The 24,169-nt window shown below is 36.4% G+C and overlaps 1 protein-coding gene across 1 annotated transcript in view; it reads left to right on the top strand.

Annotated features, from left to right (window-relative positions):
• The first annotated feature begins 761 nt into the window (after window positions 1–761).
• Window positions 762–24,169, top strand: part of LOC107587279 (clathrin interactor 1-like) — a 40,715-nt gene continuing 17,307 nt past the window's right edge. Inside the window, exon 1 of the mRNA XM_016274997.1 lies at window positions 762–931. Within this exon, the coding sequence (XP_016130483.1) occupies window positions 891–931 (41 nt within the window). The 5' untranslated portion in view covers window positions 762–890. The remainder of the gene's footprint in view (window positions 932–24,169) is intronic.

Raw genomic sequence — 24,169 nt, forward strand, 5'->3', positions numbered from 1 at the left:
TACTTATTTCACTTCCATGGGTCTACCATGGTGTTTTGAACATGTCCCATGGTAGACCCATGATATTCTTTGAATTACCGTGAAGTACAATGCAAATACCATGAACGTTTCAATCCAAATTCAATACCATAGTAGTGTCAATATTTATTTGGCCAGCACTATAGTATAATCAAAGTAGGCCTATAATGGCAAAGCCTTCTGAGGCAAATCATTTTAAGGTTATGACATAGTGATGGTTTGTGGTTATGATATATGTGGGATACATTGCACTACAAATGATCTTCATATTAATCTTTTCTTTTTTGATGCAACCTTTACACTGGTTCAGTTTGTCAGCAATATATTGGCAAACAGGGATGATGTGCTATTGACTTAATTTAATTCATTTTAATTGAGAGCAATACTTAATAATTATTTGGCAATCATAAAAGTACAATTAATAACCGTATAGCTCAGTCTAAGGTTTCTAATTCAAAGGCTGATTAGTGATAAAATCAGTCTTCTGACTGCTGTAATACAGTATATTTATCCATTTTTTCCCTTTTCTTTTTTATGTAAATAACTGGATTAGCACTATAAATTGTAGCCACTAATCTGATTAGTTTGTTATGGTTCAGAGTAACATATATTTAAAGAATTATGTGGTCTGGGTTGTCCTTGGCGGTTTACGTTCTTCGAAAACTACATTTCCCATGATGCCCGCGTCCGCTCCCCCCTTGACGCACAATACGCGTCACCATAGTAACTGGCCGATTCGCTGCTGTGTCGGAGAGGCGGAAGGGGCTGAGGAATTCTGTTATTATCGGTAACAGATATCCGAGTCCACCTGTGTTTTAGTGCGGACTGGACGACACGATATTGAGGCGGAGAGCCCCTGCTAAAGCGCCGACATGTTGAATATGTGGAAAGTCAGGGAGTTGGTGGATAAAGCGTGAGTATGCCCGGGCTTTTGCTTTCTAAAGAGCTTGTGTGTCGATGCAGAGGCCCGTTACTTATAAAGGTGCGGATCCCGTGACGTCACACACCCTCAGCTGATCACGAGCGCCACACGATTAATATAACATTATGATCTTTTTTTTAAATTTCACTATCTTCAACCTATTTATGACCCCTTCCCGATCATGTGTTCTTCTTTTAAATTTACACAATTCCACGCTGTTCTGCACGCTTGTGTTTTTTTTTTCTAGGCAGTGTATCAAACCCCAGTGAGCTGCCTACCTAGGCAGCATCTTTAGGTACGACAGGAGCGTGTAGCAATTTGGGGCATAATAGGCACGTTTTCCTTGCCTATAGTGCTCTCAACATGTTGACTAGGTAGACAGCTCACTAAGTTTTCAGATATATTCTTCTTACCTGTTCATTCTTCTTGTCAATAGTGTTATCCCGCTAAACATCTCACTAGTCAGCAGTACATGTGCTTGAACGGTCTCTGACAGCATTTCTCCTCATCTTATGTACAGTCACATATGTTTTATTTGTGTGTATCATGTTAAAGCTTGTGTTGTTTAAATGTCATACAGTTAACCCGTTATACATGCTAGCTAATTAGCCTATTAGCTTAGCTAAAGTCACCATTATAAATTCGTAGGAGGAATGGATAACGGTATCGCTCAACCTTAACGTCACAACACATTGATTATATCAGATTTGACGATTTAGCTGTCATCCCTAAAATTACGACCTTAGTAGTACCTGTGGGCCTTGTTTTTCTCCATCACGCTAACATTAGGTGCTCTTCACCTGAAAAAAGAATGCATTTCTGAACGTCCTTTTGATTTAATTTGTAAAAGATGGCAGAACCATGTGGTGCAAATTGATGAGAAACTTCAATATTAATCTTGATTTTAAAACCAAACGTTGTTTTTTATTATTGTGTGAGAGCTGTATTTGACTTCTTGGCTAGCCCAATGAAACACTGCATGTCCTTTCTCAAAATGTTAGGCTAGTGCATGGCTATGTGGTTTATTCCTGGTCACAACTGAACCGGTTGTGGCAACAATAAAGAAGCAATTTATATATATATATATATATATATACAATTTAAGTAGAAGGTTATAGTGGGAAGAGGAAAATGGTTAACAACAATTAATTGCATTTTTTCACTTGCTTTATGAAGTGTATACTTGGAAATCTATTCAATTTCGTTATGCAATTCAATCATTTTCCCCCAATATTCACACAGAAATAGTGTAGTATCCACCAACAAGGCTGTTAACTGATCATTTCAAAATGGTCAATGTTCATAAATTTTTTTAATTTATTGTACACGGTCTCAAAATTTGTCCTAAATGACTCTGCTGGTAGCTTTAATATATCATCCAATGACCAAAAACAGCTTTGTCTTAAAGTTTCATGCTGTTTTTTATTAACATGGATAATTGGTGAATTGTTCATATCCTTTATAGCAAGTTAGAAAACCCGTAAAAAGGTCCCTGAAAGACTGTCTCAAAATCTTTGCTGTGACATTCCCTTAAAACAGGGGTAGGCAAGTTCGGTCCTAGAGAGCCGCAGTCCTGCAGAGTTCAGCTCCAACCCTGATCAAACACACCTGAATAAGCTAATCGATGTCTTCAGGATTACTAAGGCTATAGACAGGTGAGGTTTTTTTCAGGGTTGGAGCTGAACTCTGCAGGACTGCGGCTCTCTAGGACCGAACTTGCCTATCCCTGCCTTAAAACAATGATTTGATTGTGTTAAATTAAGTCTAAAGGTAAAACTGCAGTAGCTGGTCAAAACTAACCACACAAATTACATTTGACCTGGAATGTGTTTTCTAAATCTATGGTATCAATGAAGATTGTAAATGTAGCACTTACTGTTTTTAAATATTCAATCTATATCTTAATCTATTTGCTCCTAAAGAGTGTCTTTTTTATAAATATAAAAATAATTTATTTAAATAATTCTGAATAATGTATTTTGCATTGTTGTTCAGTAGGGTTGTGACGGTGAGGACATTTTCCCACCGGTTAATCGACGTGTGACAACACCGGTATCACCGCGGGGGCGGGGCGTTCCCTCTTTTCCTCGCTTTTAAATAGCTTGTAAAAGCTGCGTGCGCATTTTACTTTCACTTTCAAATAGCGGCAATTCGGCATAAAGCAATTGTTCGTTTTTAGTTCGTTTGAATTTTCCTTCTTTTCCTCGCTTTCCTTCGCTTTTAAATAGCTTAAAAGCACCGTGCGCATTTTACTTTCACTTTCGAATTAGCGGCAGTTCGGCGTCAATTGCTTGAATGCAACAACCAAATACAACGTCAAACTCACTTTAGCGTATATATAAAACATAGAACTTTTATTAACAAAACAAATACAAATACACAGTGCTATAGGGCAAGCTGTGCCTAATATAAAATAACAAATAACTTACATAAAGTTTAAATAGGTATACAAAACATGTATAATATATAACCAAATAAATAAGAAACGTAGAACGTTTATTAGCAAAACGAATGTCAAATAAAATAAATAAATGACACAAAGTTTAAATAAAGTAAAAATCAGCAAACAATGTGGAACCAATTAAATAAGAAACAAATGTTTAAAAATAAACTTCCAAAATCACCTTAGATAAACAGCAAAAGTCAACAGGCTTTTCAAAATCCAAAATATTGCCAAACCAGGTGCTTTTGCATTTCGTTTCGAAACTAAATCATCCGCCATCGTCTTGTCGACTCACTCTCCTCACTGGAGAAATGAAATCTGATCTGTGACTGTCGTTCGGCACGCTGCATTGAGCAGCCACATTCAGTTTTTAATTGAGGTGTCTGTTCTTTTACTGAACTATATGATTTTTATTACTATAAAAAATCTAAACGACGGTGGGGGTCGGTGGCCAAGTGATGTAACCGGTGTTGCGGCTTAATACCGGTATCACCGTCAGCACCGTCTATTGCGGCAAGCCTATTGTTCAGGTGATTTATTGAAGTGGACAGTTTTCAAATGTAAAATATTTTTATGGTTTAAGTTCATGCTTTTAGTAAGAACTGCTTAAGCAGTTTTCCTTGTCATAATTTTTCTGACTCCCTTTTTTTCTGGGTGTCTGTTGCACAAGCAAGCCCTGCAGTCAAGTTACTGTAATGGATGCCACAGCAGAAGGCATCTTTTAAGCATGCATGAATTCAGCTGAAAGGAAATGGATATTGATATAGTTGGCTTTTTCACAGGCATTCATTGTGCATTGTTGGGTGAAGCTTTTTTGCTTGTCCTTGCAGTGATACCCACGATAATAAGTAAAAGAATCATCAATAAGTTTTATTACGCTTGTTATCTTGGTGCAGGCAGCATTTGTTCCATTCAGTGCGATTGTTTGTGGAGTGACATATAATGTTGTGGTGCAGCATGGTGATGTTTCAAATTTATATTTAGGGTTGGATAAATGGAATGTACTGCTAGCTAATCGACGGTTTACTTTTTAGCTCTAAAAGCTTTTGTACTCTCCTGGACAGAAAATTCATTTTTAAATCTGTTGTGTTACAATTTATGGATTTACGATTTACTGTTTTTGGTCATTGCTGTAAATGTTTACGTCACTCATATACTGCCCTGCAAAGCCAATATTCATGATAATATAATATGTTTTATTATTTCTTAAATGTATTTTACATTATTGCAGCACCTCTCTTCCCAGTCTGTCTTGAACACCCTGTTTAGTTGATTGTTTCAGTGAAATCACTCTTTCCGAAACATGAAATGTGCTCTGATTGGTTAGCTGGCCCAGTGTGTTGTGTTTGGCCAAACGCGTGTTCCGGAATTGACACGCCCCTTACCATAACCGCAAGAGTCATCTGCGCAACTGTAAATATTAACGATGATGACATCAATTTTGCCATACCAATCTGAGTCCGATTCAGACCCTGAGAACGTTTACAAACAGGAGGAACTTACAGGACCCTTGTAAGCACAAATAAAGGGGCTTTGGAAACGGGGTGGGAAAAAAAACTGTGTTTCTTCGCCGTGGCGACAGCATGCTAGCTCTTCTTCTTCAACATTACACACTAACTAAATTTAAAAAAGTGAAAAAGCATAATAGGACCCCTTTAACAAAAATATGGAAATAAAAGCTAGTTGCCATCATTATTCCCTCAGGTTTGTTTAGTTGACATCTGGGGGGTATTCCAAAAAGCAGGTTATGTGACATACCCGGGTATGTTTGAGGATAAGCGAGCGGATAACCTCAGTTTTCACTTCCAAAATCGGAGGTTACTTTCAGGGTAAGTAACCATAGTAACTTGCTCTCTGAAGATAACCTGCTCCGGAGCAGGTTATGTTTCAGGGTTAGTTCACTTCAGCGCACGTGTGATCTACTGACGAGCCTTCAGTTGGCGTGACAGATAGCGCAAAACATTATATAATATTACAATATTTAATATAGCCTATTATAAAGAGTGAAAAATGTAAGGGGGGCTGAATACTTTCCGTACCCACTGTGTATATATATATTTGTATGATATGTTAATGATGAAGCGCTAATATAAGTAATAAATAAGGTAATATATTATTCTAATATGGTTATTTATTTTATTGGCATATATAACAGTTATCTGTATAAATTATAAAATGTTAGACAAGGTAATGCTTAATTTATTATATATATTTATTTATTAAATGTTATATTATCATCTCACACATGGATCGGCATTTTCTGTAATGTCTAAATTCTAAATCAAAATACATATCTGATATGACTTAATATATAATTAGCATCAAACAAACAATATAATTCATATTCTCAAGGATTAAAGATTAAACAGAAAAAAATTTAAATGATTGCACAACCATCAATTAGGTGGCGATATGCACTAAGCATGTAAACAACCATTGAACAAAAGAAGAAGAAAGAAACAGCATGGCACGCTTTTTCTTAGCGTCTGTTTCCATAGTGACTCGTCGATTCGTCGCTCTGTTAAGAATGTCTTGAGTCTTAACCAGGAACATACTCTGAGTTGAATGAACTTACTCCCGGACGCGTTTTTTGAACCACATACCTCGAGTAAGCAAGGCTTGGGGTTAATCAACCGAAAGTTCAGGGTTTAGCTGACGGTATGTTAACCGTGCTTTCTGGAATACACCCCTGTTCTTAAAACAAATTATATGCATCAACCCTGTTACCCTCATATTTTTCTAGTTACAATGACATTGATCATCATGCTAGTTTCAAACAGTGAACTTTACAAGGAGAAGTTAATATCTCTTAATATCTGTTACGTTTGTCAGAGTAAAACTGAAAATTACTGCACGCAAGTATGAAACAATATTTGGTGCTATTTTGTCCCCATCTCATGTATAGTTGCATAACAAAATCAGTATAAAAAATAGCAGTCGACCGATATTGTTTTTTTTTGACAGCCGATGCCGATATCTTGGAAAGCATTATGGCCGATATAAAACCGATATAATTATTTATTTTAATTAATATTTAAGAAATTTGAAATCATTTGAAAATTGATTAAAAAATAAATGTTAAATAAACATACTTATACTTTAGATGACAAAGTATTTTCACATATAAATAAATATTTAATAAAAATACAATTAAAAAGGAAGTAAACGCTGTAACCAACAGGGCACTCAGTATTCTGGGAAGTTTGTGTGCATATTTTCTCAAATAAATATCAAGTAATCATATTTTTTCAAATAAAACCAAGGTAACACTCATTTTACATACAGCACACAGTGAAAATGACATGAATATGACAGTGGGGATATGCATAAAGCGCAGCATAATTTAAAATCACTAGTTTAAAGTTTGTCGATTGTGCGTCTCCAGTGAAGCTGAACTCTCCTCCTGTCAGCATTCAATTTGCATGGACCGATCGTTACACAGAGAACACGTGATCATGCAGGATACACATACACACTTCACAAGATCTCACAACTGGACCTGACTAAGTTTGCAAGGTTTTTGAAATTGGATGTTTATTAGACATTAAAAGATTTGTTTAAATGATATAAATGCGTATTTGTTGAATGCTGATGGCAAACAAGAAAGTATTATAATGTTTGACTTACTATTACTAATAATATAAAAGCAGTCGTTATAAGACTTTTTGTATACATTTTAATTCCTTTGTTTAACCGTTCTATCTGATTATTAGACAGACTTCTATCCGTATTTCGACAGAACTGTTAACGACAACGGCGAACAAGAGGGAGAATGTGAGCACTGTGTGCCCAGGCGCTGCCATTCTCAGCGCCGTCAAAATAAAAGTCCCGCCTCGAACGCATCGGCCAAACAGGAACAATTATCGGCCGATGCCGATATTTAAAAACTGCCAAATATCCACTAATAAAAACTACAATTCTAAAAAAGCATCTACACTGTGCAACAGTTACGATCTGCACTGCGGCTGCTCTTCATGCCTTCAGTCAACAGAGCAAGTGTGAAAAAGTTGTGCACTTACACTTTAGAAATATAGAACATTGTGTTTTTGTGTGTTTATTTTTATGAGATGAAGTATTCAAGTATTTTTATTGTCATTCCAAAACATGGTAAATGGGTTGGAACAAAATTGAGTACTGGGGTCCAGTTAAAACCACTCACACATAAATACACACGCAGATGTAGTCACACACACACACACACACACACACACACACACATAGACACTAGAACCTAAAAATTAGCAGCATAGCAATATAAAGCAACGTAGCTTAGGCAAATTTAGTGTAAGTATTATATCTATGAAATGCATTATTATAAAGTGTCTTAGTGCACCATTGCACAGAAAAAAGTTTCTAAAATAGTAGTTCAAAAGAAAGGAGCAAAAAAAAATCCCCTGCATGTATGAATTCTTTACACACACACACACACACACACACACACACACACACACATATACATATGTAGTTAATCCATGAGCAAGAGTGCTGTTTTTTTTTTTCCCAATATGAAAATATTGATTTTATACAACAGTAGGGCTGGATGATATGGCCAACATTTATATCACAATATATTTATTAATTTCGGTCCATACGATATAATTCCGATATCGATATGAACACTATTAAAAAAAGCCTCATAAAAACTGCCAAGAACACCCACAACAGATGTCTGTACCTACAAACTTATGAAAAATGAATTTTCCAAGTCTATGAAACCTCCTCCTATAAAACTATATACTATTTAAGAAAAGAAAAGAAAAGAAAAAAACAACACAAATAAATTAATGTTCACCTTATATCAAACTATAGGCTGACATACACTACCAGTCAAAAGTTTTGTTTTTTAAAAGAATTCTCTTCTGCTCACCAAGCCTGAATTTATTTTATCTAAAATACAGCAAAAACAGTAACATTTTAAAAATTTAAATAAACTGTTTTCTATTTGAACATATTTTAAAATGTAATTTATTCCTGTGATTTCAAAGCTGAATTTTCAGCATCATTACTCCAGTCACATAATCATTCAGAAATCATTTAATATTCTGATTTGCTGCTCAAAAACATTTATTATTATGTTGAAAACAGCTGAGTAGAATTTTTTTCAGGTTTCCTTTAATGAATAGAAAGTTCAGAAGAACAGCATTTATCTGAAATAGAAATCTTTTGTAACATTATAATCTTTTTGATCAATTTAAAGCATCCTTACTAAATAAAAGTATTATAAATAAAATAAAATTGCAGCGCTAAATAATATTTCTATAATTTCTTTCCCAAAAAAATGTATACTGACTCCAAGCTTTTGAATGGAATAGTGTATAATGTTATAAAAGCTTTTTATTTCAGATAAATGCTTATCTTTGGATCTTTCTATTCATCAAAGAGTCCTGAAAAAAAAATTTCTCAACTGTTTTAGGCCTAAATATTGATATTCAGCAAATTAGCATATTAGAATGATTTCTGAAGATTTAAAATAACTCATTTTAAATAGTAAAAATAATTCAAAACTTTACTGTTTTGCTCTACTTTGGATCAAATAAATGCAGCCTTCGTGAGCAGAAGAGAATTCTTAAAGAAAAAAATAATAATTAAAAATCTTACAGTTCAAAATTTTAGACTGGTATAGACTGATTATTCTTATAGATCGAAACAAATGTGCTTCAGCCAGGATAAAGAATATGAAAAGTGCTCTGAGCAACAACAAAAACATGTTGCTGGAGACGGGCTTGTTATTGACAATGCAAACTAATTCTCTGCCAGCAGGAGGCGCTTTTAGAGTGATAAAACTAGCGGTTTCCCCGGTAACAACTGTAATCAAAGCAGCTGCACGGATGAACGCTACTTTATCAGATCAAATAAAAATGCCATCAAAAGTTTTCTGAAGACGGTCAGTTCCCTTCAGAGATACATTTAGGGCTGGGCAAAAAATCGAATGCGATTTTCATGCGAATCTCGTCAGTAAAGCTGCTTCTGGTGATTAGTAGTAAATCTCCAGCACGTGTTTTCAGATGGAGCGGCATTTACTACACAGTAGTTCACTGACGAGCGACACAAAATTACGTTCAAAATCGCAGGCGATTCATTGCCGATTTTGAACGTGATTTTGTGTAGCTTGATTTTGAAACGTGCAGTGCTCATGTTTATTCAACGAAATCAAACACCACAAATAAATCAATGTATGGGAAACACTGGTAATGCATATCGAGATATCGGAAATATATTTAAAAATTATATCGTGATGCATATTGATATTGAAATATTGTCCAGCCCTATACAACAGTTTGATAAACAAGAAGTTTAATATAATATTTTTCTTTTTTTCAATTGATCTTTTATCTTTAGATGGCAAAATGCAGTTTGTTGACACCTAATTATATATATATATATATTAGAGGTCGACCGATAGTGGATTTTGCCGATACCGATAGCTAGGTTGGACTACACTGGCCGATACTGATTAATTAACAGATAGATTTAAAATTGATACTGAACAAAAACTAGAGTGCTTTATTAACAAAAACAGTACGGAACCATACTAGTAGTAATAGTAGTAAAAAAATAATAATGATAGTAATAGTAAATGTTGAAATTAACACACTCTAACAAGGAACAATACTTACACAGCTTTCATAAATCTTAATGCTACAAATGGACTCTTATTTTAAAGTGTTACCACTTCATTTCAACTGTCATGCTTAAAGATGCACATCTTTAAATATATACACAAAGGCTATAGCATTAAAAACCTAACCCTTTGTTGAGATCGTAAATTGGTGGGTTTTTGTTAAATGTGAGCCAAAACCGTCACAATTAAAAGAACCAAAGACTTAAACTACTTCAGGCTGTGTGCACTGAATTTATTTAATACACGAGTTTCACAATTTGAGTTGAATTACTGAAATGAACTTTTCCACGACATTCTAATTTATTGAGATGCACCTGTACATATGGATATTGTATGTATACTCTCACACTTTAACTTCTTCTGTTCTTGAACACTTGATGATTATCTAATCTAAATAAGAGTGCAGCGCTGAGTCTAGAAGAACTCACCGATATCACACACACTCTGGACGCGTCGCGTTCAACTCGAGCAGCGGCCTAAAACTGTTTATTTAATCACCAAACAGACACAAGTTTACGTCAAGAATGAACAATTTGGCATGGATGAGTTTGAAGTTTGGTGTTTAAAAAAACGGAAAGAGAAAGCGTGACCTATATTATAGCTCTATAAATGAAGCACACAGACTATTAGAGCCACAGAAAGACAAACGTTTTGCTGAAAATGCACAATACACAATTCATTATGCACATTAACAATGATTCGGTGCGTGATTATCAGGAAAAGTAGTGTATTCCATGTTGTTTAGGTTGTCCTCCTGTGCTTTTATGGACCTACAGAGATTTCTATAGTTTTTGGAAGTGTTATCGATTATGTTGCTGTGTAATCCGTTTGCCAAACCAGAGCCAGTTTTAGGTATGTTTGGCAAAACTCAGTTGATCAGTTATTTGGCTGCTGGGATGTGGTGGGGTGTGATGCATAATCACAATGACTTATTTTTGTAATCCACCAACATTTCAACAACTAACAGATGAGAATCATAAATTAGGCTTAAATCCACCCCAAACTAAACTGTCCAGAACATTTCCAACAGGAAAAGTGTCATGCTATGTTAATTTTCCACTTGAATGCTACACTACTACACATAGACTTGATTATAATAACTGCACGATTAGATATTTTAATAGAAAATAGCTGATCATTCCAACTTTGTAATTCTTGTCTTTCCTAATGTTCTGCTCACCTGTGGTGTCTCAAGAAGGTACACACTGAAACTTGCAGTGGTTTGTGCCTGGAACACACAACAGTGGAAACTATTCTACTCATTGAGAAAGGACTTTGTCCAAACCCTATTTTGAAGTTATTTGCTCTGTTGGATTTCAAGATTGGTTACAGAAGTTATTTTACACTTATTTTTAATGTCAGCAACAGTGCTTCCAGGAGACTTAAATTTGCTCCTCTGTTTAAGCCAAAGGTGGGAGATTGGATATTTGGATACATTTCTTATTATTTGCAGTTGCCCAGTATATTTCATCATGGTTTTGTTTCTTCTTGTAAGCCTAATAGTCTATTCTACTAAATTTGATGTTGTAATAACTTGGTGTTAAAGGTAGGGTCGGGTATCGTTTGGGTTTTTTACGATACCGGTGCGAAATCGATACTTGAAAAATAAATAAATACCCAAAATAGGATGGATTGGCCATTATTGAGCCCTATAATCACATTTAATGTAGGTTTCATTCATACTGGACGCCAGAGGATGCCTCGCGCAGAAACTCCACATGTGCACCACAGAAGGAATAGGACTCAGGAAATCCCGATACTCTTTGCTAATATGGACAAAGGCATTGCTATTGCTTTAAACTGAGTAAACAGAAGAAATTAACGTTTTGAATGATAAAATAAAGACAATAAACACTCAACTGCGACAATGTATAGTTTATCTGTGATTCAAGCCATCTTTGGTATTTTCATCATAATTAAGTATATTTATAATCCATTGCTAATCGACATAGTCTTTTTACCATATGCTTTTTACAGTATAGAACATATTTTCTGCCTCATTCTGTGACAAGAAGCCACATCAGATCACAAAAGGAAGCAGTTGTGGAGTAAAAACGTTATAGTTTTGTTGGACAACAGGTTTAGAAACGCTTCTTATTGCAAGTCATTACAAGGGAAGTTTAGCTTTAGGCATTTTAATTGAAGAATGTTTAGCTTAGCTAGCTAACGGTATCTACCTGCTGCCAATAGAGCAAGTGTAACTGCTGCATTCACGCGCTCCTCGAATGCTCTCATTTCCAGAGTTGTGCTTTTAAGGCGGAATGTGAAAACAACATGAGCACTCGCGTTACTACAAAGATGTGTTGGATTTGTATTATTAGAGCTTTCTGACTTGAGTTCGTGAATTTTCTCAGTTGAGAAATAATTTTTCATGTGCGGTGCCGGTGATCCTTACGTCCGTTTCGGAGAACAAATATTTCAATCGATCGCTCAAGCATTTAAGTGGCACCGAAATCTGCGTTCTGATTCGGTTCTAGTGCATATCGGTTACATATTGGCACCTAGTTTCGGTACCCAATCCGAGTTGAAGGTATAGATGTCGATGTGACTATCACGGGAATGTGTTTATCACTGCTAAATGCACATAATTAATAGCAGCTGTACAATTCCACTGAATTATAACTAAGGTTCATCACCAAAAAGGTTCCCTCCTTTATGTTAACCATCATACAGTTTGGGGAAATCACAGTTCCAATCACAGTGTATCATCTCATCTTGTTGCCAATCTGCATGATCAGAATTTGGTTAAAGAGCAGGTCATATTGTATTTTAAAGTGTCCTAATATTGTGTTGGAGTCCTCTACAACAGGTTTAAATGCATCTAAGGTCAGAAAACATTGTAATTTTTTCAGAATATACATTTAATTTAATTAGAGTCATTTGCCAATGATTTCGAAACGATTCGTTCCAAGCAAGTTCGGAGCAAACCCCTCCCTTCCATAAGCCTACTCTGCTCTGATTGGTCAGCTGGCCAAGCCTGTTGTGAGAATGTGTTTATCACTGCTAAATGCACATAATTAATAGCAGCTGTACAATTCCACTGAATTATAACTAAGGTTCATCACCAAAAAGGTTCCCTCCTTTATGTTAACCATCATACAGTTTGGGGAAATCACAGTTCCAATCACAGTGTATCATCTCATCTTGTTGCCAATCTGCATGATCAGAATTTGGTTAAAGAGCAGGTCATATTGTATTTTAAAGTGTCCTAATATTGTGTTGGAGTCCTCTACAACAGGTTTAAATGCATCTAAGGTCAGAAAACATTGTAATTTTTTCAGAATATACATTTAATTTAATTAGAGTCATTTGCCAATGATTTCGAAACGATTCGTTCCAAGCAAGTTCGGAGCAAACCCCTCCCTTCCATAAGCCTACTCTGCTCTGATTGGTCAGCTGGCCAAGCCTGTTGTGATTGGCACAGAGAGGAGTCCTTGAGCAAGTTAGCGAGCGCTACCATCAACAAAGCACTTTTACATAAAACAGTAATATAGCTCTCCAATCCGTTCTTAAAATAATGGCATAAAATACAAAAACACTTAGGCAAGCGAATTGTGCCCACAGCTAAAGTTTAGCTGCTAAACTGTAAACACTTATGTTTAAAACAATACACTTAAAACAATAATGGTGGATACGTTAGCCGAGTGCTAACGTAACTAACTGATGAAACAGTTTGTAAACCAAAATATGTCTACTGTAATATTTGAAGAACAACAGACAAAAGACGCTCTGTGTCTTAACTTTTAATCAGATCACAGGCGCAGCAGCCTAACTAACTCACTCGTCTCTCCCACATTAACCCTATAACTGCCGGTGCAGCAAAATAAACAGCAATTTTTTATAAATTTATTATAAAGTCTATGCGCTACACTACATTCTTTATTATTAAACGAAGTAATTATTAGAACAACGTCAGTCTACATTAACCTACACATTCTTAGGAAATAGTGGGTTCACAGCGAATTAATCAGAACTATTTCAGTAAGACAGTAATATCGTGCTTTACCTGGAAACCTAAAGCTGCACTAGGTGTACATCACATATTAGCAAAAAAACTTGATATTTTGAGCACTCAATTGAAAATGTAAACATAACGTATCAATCATACTTACAGGTTGTGGTTCAGAGTGCTCGTTAGTCCAAATAAAGAAGATTAGAAGCCGACAAAGATAAAAGCCAAGATTAGAGAAGCAGTCCTTGGTAAAATGACATGCACACAACAAAAGGTTCAAATTGTATTTCTGTGGTATCCTTGAACACAGCGTCTTCTCCACATGATGTATACACACTAACTAGCGGAAGTGTTTGTGGGCAGGTCAGACTCTGGGATTATGCAAATGTGTTACCCAGTGACGTATACCGGTAACAGGCAAAAGATGAGAAAATATGACGACTCGTTAAGGCGATTCAGAATCGACTTTCTCTTTTGAGAGACTATCTTTATTTATCGTGCACTTTTTTGATTAACAACTTTGCAGATTGTTTTCATTTAAGCATAGCTACATTATAAACGGCAAAAGAGATATTTTAAAAAAACCCATATGACCTGCTCTTTAAATAACATTTAACATAGCACTGTGATTTCAGTTGGAATGTCTCAGAGGTCAAAGTCTGCTGGTTTGAAAGTATTTTAGATTGATTACTGTCATCAAAAAAGTGCTGTATTCAGAAATGTCACAATTGTAAGGGAGAGTTGTCATATCTGTGATGCTTTTCCCACATTAATGTACATTCTGTGCTATTTCTGTATTTCCATTTGCACAGTCCGTTACCCTTTGAACTGTAATCAAATTGAATTGTAAAGGAAAGGTTGTCAGCAGGTACTGAAAGTATGCTGTCTTTAAAGATGCCCTTTTTGCATTTGTAGCAATCTCAGAATACACTATAAGGAATTTGAAAAAAAAGTATTGAGAAATGCTAATAAAATAAAAAAAAACAAAAAAGTTCCATCATATATTTAAAATGAAATATTTCATCCATTTGTTTGTTGTGGAGCGAAGAACCCAGTGGTAGCCCCAGCTCAGAATCACCCATCTCCATAATTCACATCTCTTGGGACTTCTTTCCCTAGTAAACTTTCCCTTGTCCAGGTATCACGCCTTTCATCTCTTAGCTGGTGCTTTCGTTCTCTCTCCATTATACTTATTATAAACCGCCACCATCCTCATCTCCATCGTAAAGCTTTATCCAGACCTTTGCTTTCCTCTGAAGCTGTAGGTAGTCTTTTTAGTCTGAGGTGGCGGAGCAGGAAAGCTGAAACCACTCAGAGAGCTTTCATGTGAGGCGTCTTGAGTTTGTTGTGGGTTTTTCGCAGGCCATAGCTCCACAGTGAATGTGTAAGTACACCCATTCATTCTAGCGAAGAACAGCGAAGGAGAGAATTAAAGAAGTGGAGAGTAAATCTCGGCAGGCCCATAGAACAAAGAGGCTGCGGATGCAAAGGATGGCAAGACGCCCCTACGCCTGTCTGTGCCCCCTTCTCTTTGTGCAAAAGAAAGTCTGCCTCTTCTGCTTTTGTCTTTCCTGCATATTTAATATTCCAGTGGAATATGTGCAGCACAGTACGTGTGTCTGGAATGTATTTAGTATGTGTGTGTGACTGCTCTACAGGCTGCTTGCTTGCATAAACCGACATAATTTATTATTCAGTTGCCTGAGATTTTCCTTGTAATCTTAGGCCAACTTTGCAGCACTCTTTCTACATTCTTGAATCACATCGATTGTCAATCCCACTATCGTGAACTCTTGCTTGGCATTGAAACAGCCAAAGAATAGACTCTACTCTGCAAGTTTGTTTGTGGTCACGCCAGTCATTTTACAACTTTTGTCTTTCTGTTGTATAAGTCTCTTAACTTAATAATAATAAAAAATAGAATATTATAATTTTATTATTTCTGAAGGATCATGTGAAACCGAAGACTGAAGTAATGGCTGCTGAAAATTCAGCTTTACATCACAGGAATAAATTAAATTAAAAAATAAAAACACTTTTTTTTTTTCCCAAATTGAAATAATGTTTAACAATATTACTTTTTTTACTGTATTTTGATTAAATAAATGCAGCCTTGGTGAGCATAAAAGGCTTTATTAAAAACATTTAAAAATCGATATTCTTTATGTGTAGGCTATATTTTTCATTGACCTTCAGACTATCAAGCAATTTATTGTTAAGTGGTTTCATAACTTGTGCAGAACAGCAGATTTAATTATGCATACCGTATTTTTATTTATTTTTTTGTCTTTCACATCATGACTGTTACAACTCTGATGTGTAATGTTGAAGTGCAATGAATAATATCTTTAAATCACAAAAATGTATTGAATCTATTTGACTGTTGATTCTAGTGCACAATCAGCAGAAAACGTTGTTTGTGTTGTCTCACCTTTAAATTGCAGTCGCCTTGCATTGTAAAAACAGCATTAGAAGACCTTATGTACAAGGACAAAATATGTAAGACATTCTTATGCAAGGGCAATTTTTTAAATAAATAGAATCATTATATATTGATTAACAGGTCTTATTCATAAAATATGAGCAGAGTAAGGGGCTGTTCACATGTCGCGCCTAAAAACGTGTCGAAAACGCGTGCCGCTTTCTCCTTCTTTCCAGAGCGCTTGGTCTGCCATTGAGTCTGCCGTTGCTAAGCAACCATGACCTGTGCTCTCCATGACGACACGTACGTTTCAGCAACTGATAAATGGATTTCCAGCACTGAAAATCGTTTGCTGTAGCTCTGCTACTAAATTTACACTAAATTTATTTAAAAATGGCTATCCCTGTACAGCTATGATCAGCTGTTCCTCCATCTTTGCTAAGCTTTCAATGTTGTTACAGAAAGGGTGAAGGTGATTGGTTGGTTCTTGTCACATGACCTGCTGTGCGCTTGCGGCATTCTGAAAAGTTGAGATGTTTTTATCTCGTTGCGGTGTGGACGTGCTTGCAAAAACGAGCATGTCACACCGCATGCGCATCGCAACTGCGTCTACATTTGAAATAACGAACTTGAGCGGGCAAAAGACGCAATATGTGAACATCGCTTTCTCCTTCTTTCCAAAGCGCTCAGGAGCTTGCACTCCCGTGGCGTCTGCCGTTGCTAAGCAACCATGACCTGCGCTCTCCATGATGACGCGGAAGTTTCAGCAATGGATAAATGGATTTCCAGCACTGAAAATCGCTTGCAATAGCTCTGCTACTAAATTGACACTAAATTGTGAAAAAGTTTAGATGTTTTTATCTCGCTGCGGTGCGGGGGAAAAACGAGCCCGTCGCTTGCCGTGCGTCTACATTTGAAATAACGAAATTGAGCACGCAAAAGACGCGATATGTGAACGGCCCCTTAGTCTGTAAATTGTGTATAACATTTGTATGGAAATTGTATGATTTGAATGTGACGGTTTACATGCTAATGGTTTTTATTATCGATTTATACATTCATTCTGCTTGCGTTCTGTGAATAAGGCCCAAAGGTTGAATCTGTACAGCCCTGCTCAACACACATGGTCAACATGGTGTAAGGAAGCTGTTAGATAAATGTCAGTGTGGCTTTTTATGGAATAGTGCTGGTTAAATAACTTAACATCCTTCCTTGCCAGCTGCCACACAATTAGATCCATCTTTCAGTCATCAAGACCATATGTGCAGCATTGGCCTCCATCTGAATTGCCTGAATTACTTGAGGAATTTTGAGGTTTTGTTTTTGAAAGTGTTTACAGATTGAATTTGCTCTGCCATTAAGTAAAACTGATCCATTGGAAAGACCACACCACCCTTGAAGCCTGAGAGTGACGCAGATGAGCGGGATCAGTTTCTTTGTTGCCAGTTTTTGCTGAAGTCATTGATTTGGCTCAGACGTGATTTTGGCTCTCTGATTCCTCAAATGATTGCAAATCAGCTGCGTTGTCTTTTCCAGACCACCTGCTTCCACGTTCCACAGAAATGCATGTTGCCCACCTGCCAGCATTCCTGTTTTTACTTTTTTATCATCCAGCACCACTAAACTGTCTGTAATAACTTCCAGAAGTTCACTTTCACCCTCCCACCCTCTATGCGCTTTGGGATTGTTAGAGTGAGGCGGAAAAAGCCACATTTTCACATTAGTAATGATTATGGAAAGTGTTTGCAGCTGTTTTGAGAGTTAGCATGATAAACATCCGCCGAGCGCCACCTCTACATTCTTGTGCGTGTGGTTCTGGTTTTAAGAATGTAATTTTCAGATGATGTGGCATTAATCTATTATTTACAGGCTTTGTCTGTGTTGATTGTCTAACAGGATGCATTGTTAAGTCTGGTCTAAAGGCCATGTTACAATAAGCCATTGTCAGGCCATCTTTGAGTGTCTGTTAGCCTAATTTTTGCATTGTGTTCAACTGCTTTGGCATTAGTCAGACCCTCATCTGCAGCTTTTTGGCCAGTTGATCCTATTGAATGGGTGGCAGAGTCAGTCGTGAGAGCGATCACTTGGATTGACTGTTCGGCTTGGTGAACCAGTGCACAAGAAGAAAAATGGAAGCAAGGAATGGCAACAAAGAATGACAATGCTAGTGCAAATTTTTTTAGACTTATTCAAAGGAGCTGTAATATGAATCCGTCTATGGTGAGCAAAATTGGTGTGAAAATGGTAAGCAAGCACTGCTTGGCTACGTTTTATATATTCATAATCTTAGCTCTACCAGTTTCCCTTTTTAAATGATGAAGACTACTGCCTGTTAGTTATGCCTGTTAGTCCAACTGTTATGGAGAGTAATTTCCTCTTGCACAGAGGCAGAATGTATATGCTAGTTAACTGATGGCTGTAGTCTTTGCCTTGTGTTCAAGAGCAACTTTTTGGCCCAGTTGCAGGTGACACCACAGTCTGCTTTAGTCATTGCTAGTTCTTTGATGTTGGTTTGGTGTGTCTAGGCCTTAATGTTGGAGCTGATACTCTTTTAGTCCTGACTATAGGCTGTACCTTTGTCTGTGTTGATTGTCTAACAGGATGCATTGTTAAGTCTGGTCTAAAGGCCATGTTACAATAAGCCATTGTCAGGCCATCTTTGAGTGTCTGTTAGCCTAATTTTTGCATTGTGTTCAACTGCTTTGGCATTAGTCAGACCCTCATCTGCAGCTTTTTGGCCAGTTGATCCTATTGAATGGGTGGCAGAGTCAGTCGGTGAGAGCGATCACTTGGATTGACTGTTCGGCTTGGTGAACCAGTGCACAAGAAGAAAAATGGAAGCAAGGAATGGCAACAAAGAATGACAATGCTAGTGCAAATTTTACTTATTCAAAGGAGCTGTAATATGAATCCGTCTATGGTGAGCAAAATTGGTGTGAAAATGGTAAGCAAGCACTGCTTGGCTACGTTTTATATATTCATAATCTTAGCTCTACCAGTTTCCCTTTTTAAATGATGAAGACTACTGCCTGTTAGTTATGCCTGTTAGTCCAACTGTTATGGAGAGTCATTTCCTCTTGCACAGAGGCAGAATGTATATGCTAGTTAACTGATGGCTGTAGTCTTTGCCTTGTGTTCAAGAGCAACTTTTTGGCCCAGTTGCAGGTGACACCACAGTCTGCTTTAGTCATCGCTAGTTCTTTGATGTTGGTTTGGTGTGTCTAGGCCTTAATGTTGGAGCTGATACTCTTATAGTCCTGACTATAGGCTGTACATATGGGTTTGTCTAAAGTTTTGTTGATCTCACAGGATGCTCTGAGAAGAGTTTTCTTTTTATTGTGGAGTGCAAAAGTGGATATTTAGATATTTTCCAAAAAGACCAAAAAAAGCATTCTTTACGGCAATACTAGGGATGTAACGATTCACCGCGAGCCAGTGGAAAATCGATACAAATATGTGACGATTCAAATCGGTTAAATTAATGTTAAACGAATCACGATGCATTTGGGGGTGGGAGTTTATATGAATGTATCTCTGAGGGGAACTGACTGTCTTTAGAAAAGTTTAGTTGATATTTTCTTTTCATCTCGTCTCTGTATAATTCATATTAAAGCAGCGTTCATAAGTGCTACGCTGCTTTGTTTACAGTGGAAACCAAGGAAACACTGTATCGCTGCTGTTCCATAAGCGCCTCCTGCTGTCAGAGAGTGAATCTGCGTCTCCTTCAGAGCTTGTGCTCTTTGTTTCGTGCAGCTGTTTTATGCGGTATAGTTTCACAAAACTAAAGTCAGAGCATTCTGTTTTTGTTTTAAAATGTCAAATTATGCAATCTAATTTAGATTTAAAAAATGCTCATGCTGCATGTATTCAGCATCTTTGTTTGGATTGTGATTCAAATGCAGTGGTTGCCTCTAATTGTAAATGGAAAGAGCACAGGTAGCCTTTGTTTATATGAAGAGATTTTTTTATCTTATTTATTTATACATCAGGGGTTCAACCGTAATTTTACGAAGCTACGACAATACTTTTTGATGTCGCGTGATGTTACCGATCTCATTGCCACGTTTCTGGACCTTGATCGTGGTAATTACATTGCTGTCTATGGGAGGGTCAGAGAGCTCTCAGAATTCATCAAAAATATCTTCGTGTTCCGAAGACGAACAAAGGTCTTACAGGTTTAGAACAACATTTTTGGGTGAACTATCCCTTTAACTTGAAGATATTATGATAGAAATGTATTACTATTTTTTCCTATCATGTACTTCTCAAAGTAATCATAATAAAAATAATAATAATTGTAAGGAATATCATACATCATAATATAAAAATGTAATATTTTGATAATTGTTTATCATTTTTGTTCATTTTCATGTATTTTCATTTGATTACATTTTAAAAGATTGATTTAATTTTGTTAAAGTTTTATTATTTCTTTTCATTACACACCTTTTTTGATGATAAATTTGTATTAAATCATAAAACACACACACACGAAGTAAAACAGAGAATTTAGAGAGAAAAAAATTGACTTAATGTTTCCCTAAATTAAAAGAGAGTTCAATTGTGAACTAACAAGTTGTTTACATTCATTCAAGGTCTAACAAACATGTGGAAAGCATTTCCTTTCCCATTAATGGTAAATTAATATTGTGATAAATATCGATATTGTATGATTTGGAAAACTGTGATTTCTGGTTTCTTTTGTTGAATGGAAAGAGCAGCCAGGCCATTCTGTCAAGCATCTCCTATGGGTCATATGGTTTGGAATAACATTACGGTGAGGAAAGAATGATCAGTTTGGTTTAAGGATGTGGAAACTTTGTTCGAAAGTTAAGAAATGTTTTGGCATGAACCCTCTTCCAACCCTGTTAAACAGTAAGTTGTATGTTTTCCTTTAACTGTCATCCTCTGAAGTGAATTGTGAGTCTGGTCTTTGACCATTGATCGACTTGAGTTAAAACTTAGCTATAAAAGGTTTATTTATTTATTTTAAATTTCTCACTTTCTCCATTTGACTTAGACTGTCTATTAATTAGAATCTTGGAACACCAGGTCTTCAGCTTTATTTCCAAATAAAAGCACATCATTTCAATGTCATGTCCTCCTACGCTTCCTCACATCTGAAGTTTTGTGGAAAACAAACAAGTTTGACATGAGCATTAACTCTTAATGATAGTGCCTACTCCAAGTTTCCTACTCTTTGCTGTTGTCTACCTTTCTTGTAGCTAGTTAAAATCCGTAAAGATTGGTCTACAAGTTGGGCCATCGCTTGAATCTATATGGCTAAGAACAATGAAACTCCACCATTCAGTACTGTAGCTCTTTCCTAAAAATTTGTTCCATAGCCTGTCAGGTTAATCTACGACAGTGTTGACAAAGTGGTTTAGTCACATGAATGCTCGGTAGATTTAACACTAAACAGAGCTGTCTGTACAGGTTTTTCACACCAGGTTTCATCTGAACTAGGGCTGCTACTAACAAATATTTTTATTTTGATTAATCTATCGACTAATTTATCGATTAATCTAAACGATTAATTTCTCACAAAAAAAATCAACAATTTTACTTAAGAATATTTTATTAAACTATATTTCATTAAACCAAATTAAATCCAAAAGTAAAAAAGTAAAGTGCAAGAAGCAAGTGCCCATCTCATAGTCCAAATCACTGAAATCAAAGTTCAGTATTATAGTGTAAGAATGACAACATATCCACGTGTTCTAGTCTACAAATTCTAAAATTATAATCAAAAAACACTTTTTAAAGGAGTATTTGCCAAAAATATTATTTACCAGAATTTGCTTAGGAGAAAAATGTAAATGTGCAGTATTTCTGATTTCCTTTTTTTAATTTTTAATAAAATCAATTAATTTATTAAAATTTAATTGAAGGGGCCATATGATGTTGGTAAAAATAACATTATTTTGTGTATTTGTTGTAATGAAATGTGTTTATGCGGTTTAAGGTTCAAAAAACATTATTTTCCACATACTGTACATTATTGTTTCTCCTCTATGCCCCGCCTTTCTGAAACGCGCCTATTTTTCCAAAGCTCATCGGTCTGAAAAGCAAGGTGTGCTGTGATTGGCCAGCTATCCAGTGCGTTGTGATTGGCCGAATACCTCAAGCGTGTGACAGAAATGTTACGCCCCTTACCATATTGTGATGATGCCCTGTCAGGCCGGGGCGATGATTCAAAAACATGAAAACCCATTATATGGGTTTTTGCATTTGTGATCGGAGAAATGACAAACAACAAGCCCTGAACACTGCCCAAAAAACTCACTTTAAATATAAAAAATATAAAATATAAAAACTCTTTAAATATAAAAAACTTACATACAATCTGTGAGTCCAGGATCAGGAAACAGTCCTCCATAAAATGTGCTGCACACATCTGAATATTTGGGTTGTACTGTTCTGGAACAGTGTTGTAAATACAACTTAACCACTGATTTCTAGTCGTGCCCATTTTTGGAAAGCCAAACGAAGTACAAACCCAATTCGAAAAAAGTTGGGACACAACAAATTGCATTCTGTTTTTATTCACAATATGTACAGTGTCCCAACTTTTTTTGAATCGGGTTTGTAGTTTCGCTTTCACAACGAAACACAGCGTCATACACGGTGGCCTAGAGTGAGCAGAGGCGGCGGGCTTGAAAAAGGCACGGCCGGCGGATTCGACGAAGGAGGCTTGCGGCAACCACATGTGATGACCCCGGGCTGGACTCAGCTTCGTCCATGGTGAAAGTAGTCCGAACAAAGTAGTTTCGCTTTCACAACGAAACACACAGTGCCTTCAAGACATGGCGGCCGCAACAATACAATACTTTTTTCTTTGCGTGAACATTTGGGCAGCGTTATGCAAATCTTCCCAGATAGTGACGTAGGTATGTGGGGGCATGTTAGAACAAGCAGTTTTAGGTAGGTGTGGCTGGCTCTTAAATTTTATAAAGAATATCTCTTTGGATTTGAGACTTTAGTCTTTGCAACTTTACAGATCTTCTTTATGCACCAAGAGCTTGTAACACTCCAAAGAGAAAGGAAAAATTGAAATTGCATCATATGACCCCTTTAAAATGGAATCCAGAAAATAATGGAAAACAGAATTTGGGAAAGATAAAACTGTAAAACTCAATTAATTAGACAGGCTTTTTGATTAATACAATTTTAATTTAACCATTAAAACAAAGTATAGAAAAATGAAAATGGAAAAAACTGAATTTAAAAATAAAACTGATTTCATAGTGCCCTATAATTATATATATATATATATTTTTTGTGGTAATAAAAATAGATGTAAGTGAACAATAGCCTTTAAAATTACTTAAAATGCATATATAATAGCAATGAGGCAATAATAATTAGTTCAGCCAGTGTAACCTGATGAGAGGAGTAACGTGAGGTTTTTTTGGCTCATTGAAGACCACTCTCGCTGCTGCATTCTGGATCAGTTGCAGAGGCTTGATAGTGCATGCGGGAAGGCCTGCCAAGAGAGCATTACAATAGTCCAGTCTGGAGAGAACAAGAGCTTGGACAAGAAGTTGTGGCTTGCTCTGACAGGAAGGGTCTAATCTTCCTAATGTTGTATAAGGCAAATCTGCAGGACCGGGCCATTGTAGCAATGTGATCGGTGAAGCTTAACTGATCATCAATCACAACTCCTAGGTTTCTGGCTGTCCTAGAAGGAGTTATGGTTGATGAACCCAGCTGTATAGAGCAGCTGTGATGAAACGATGGGTTTGCTGGAACCTCAAGCAGTTCTGTCTTAGTAAGGTTAAGTTGAAGGT

The sequence above is a fragment of the Sinocyclocheilus grahami genome, unplaced genomic scaffold, assembly GCF_001515645.1.
Source record: "Sinocyclocheilus grahami isolate Dianchi unplaced genomic scaffold, SAMN03320097.WGS_v1.1 scaffold91.1, whole genome shotgun sequence".
In the NCBI taxonomy this organism is placed as follows: domain Eukaryota; kingdom Metazoa; phylum Chordata; class Actinopteri; order Cypriniformes; family Cyprinidae; genus Sinocyclocheilus; species Sinocyclocheilus grahami.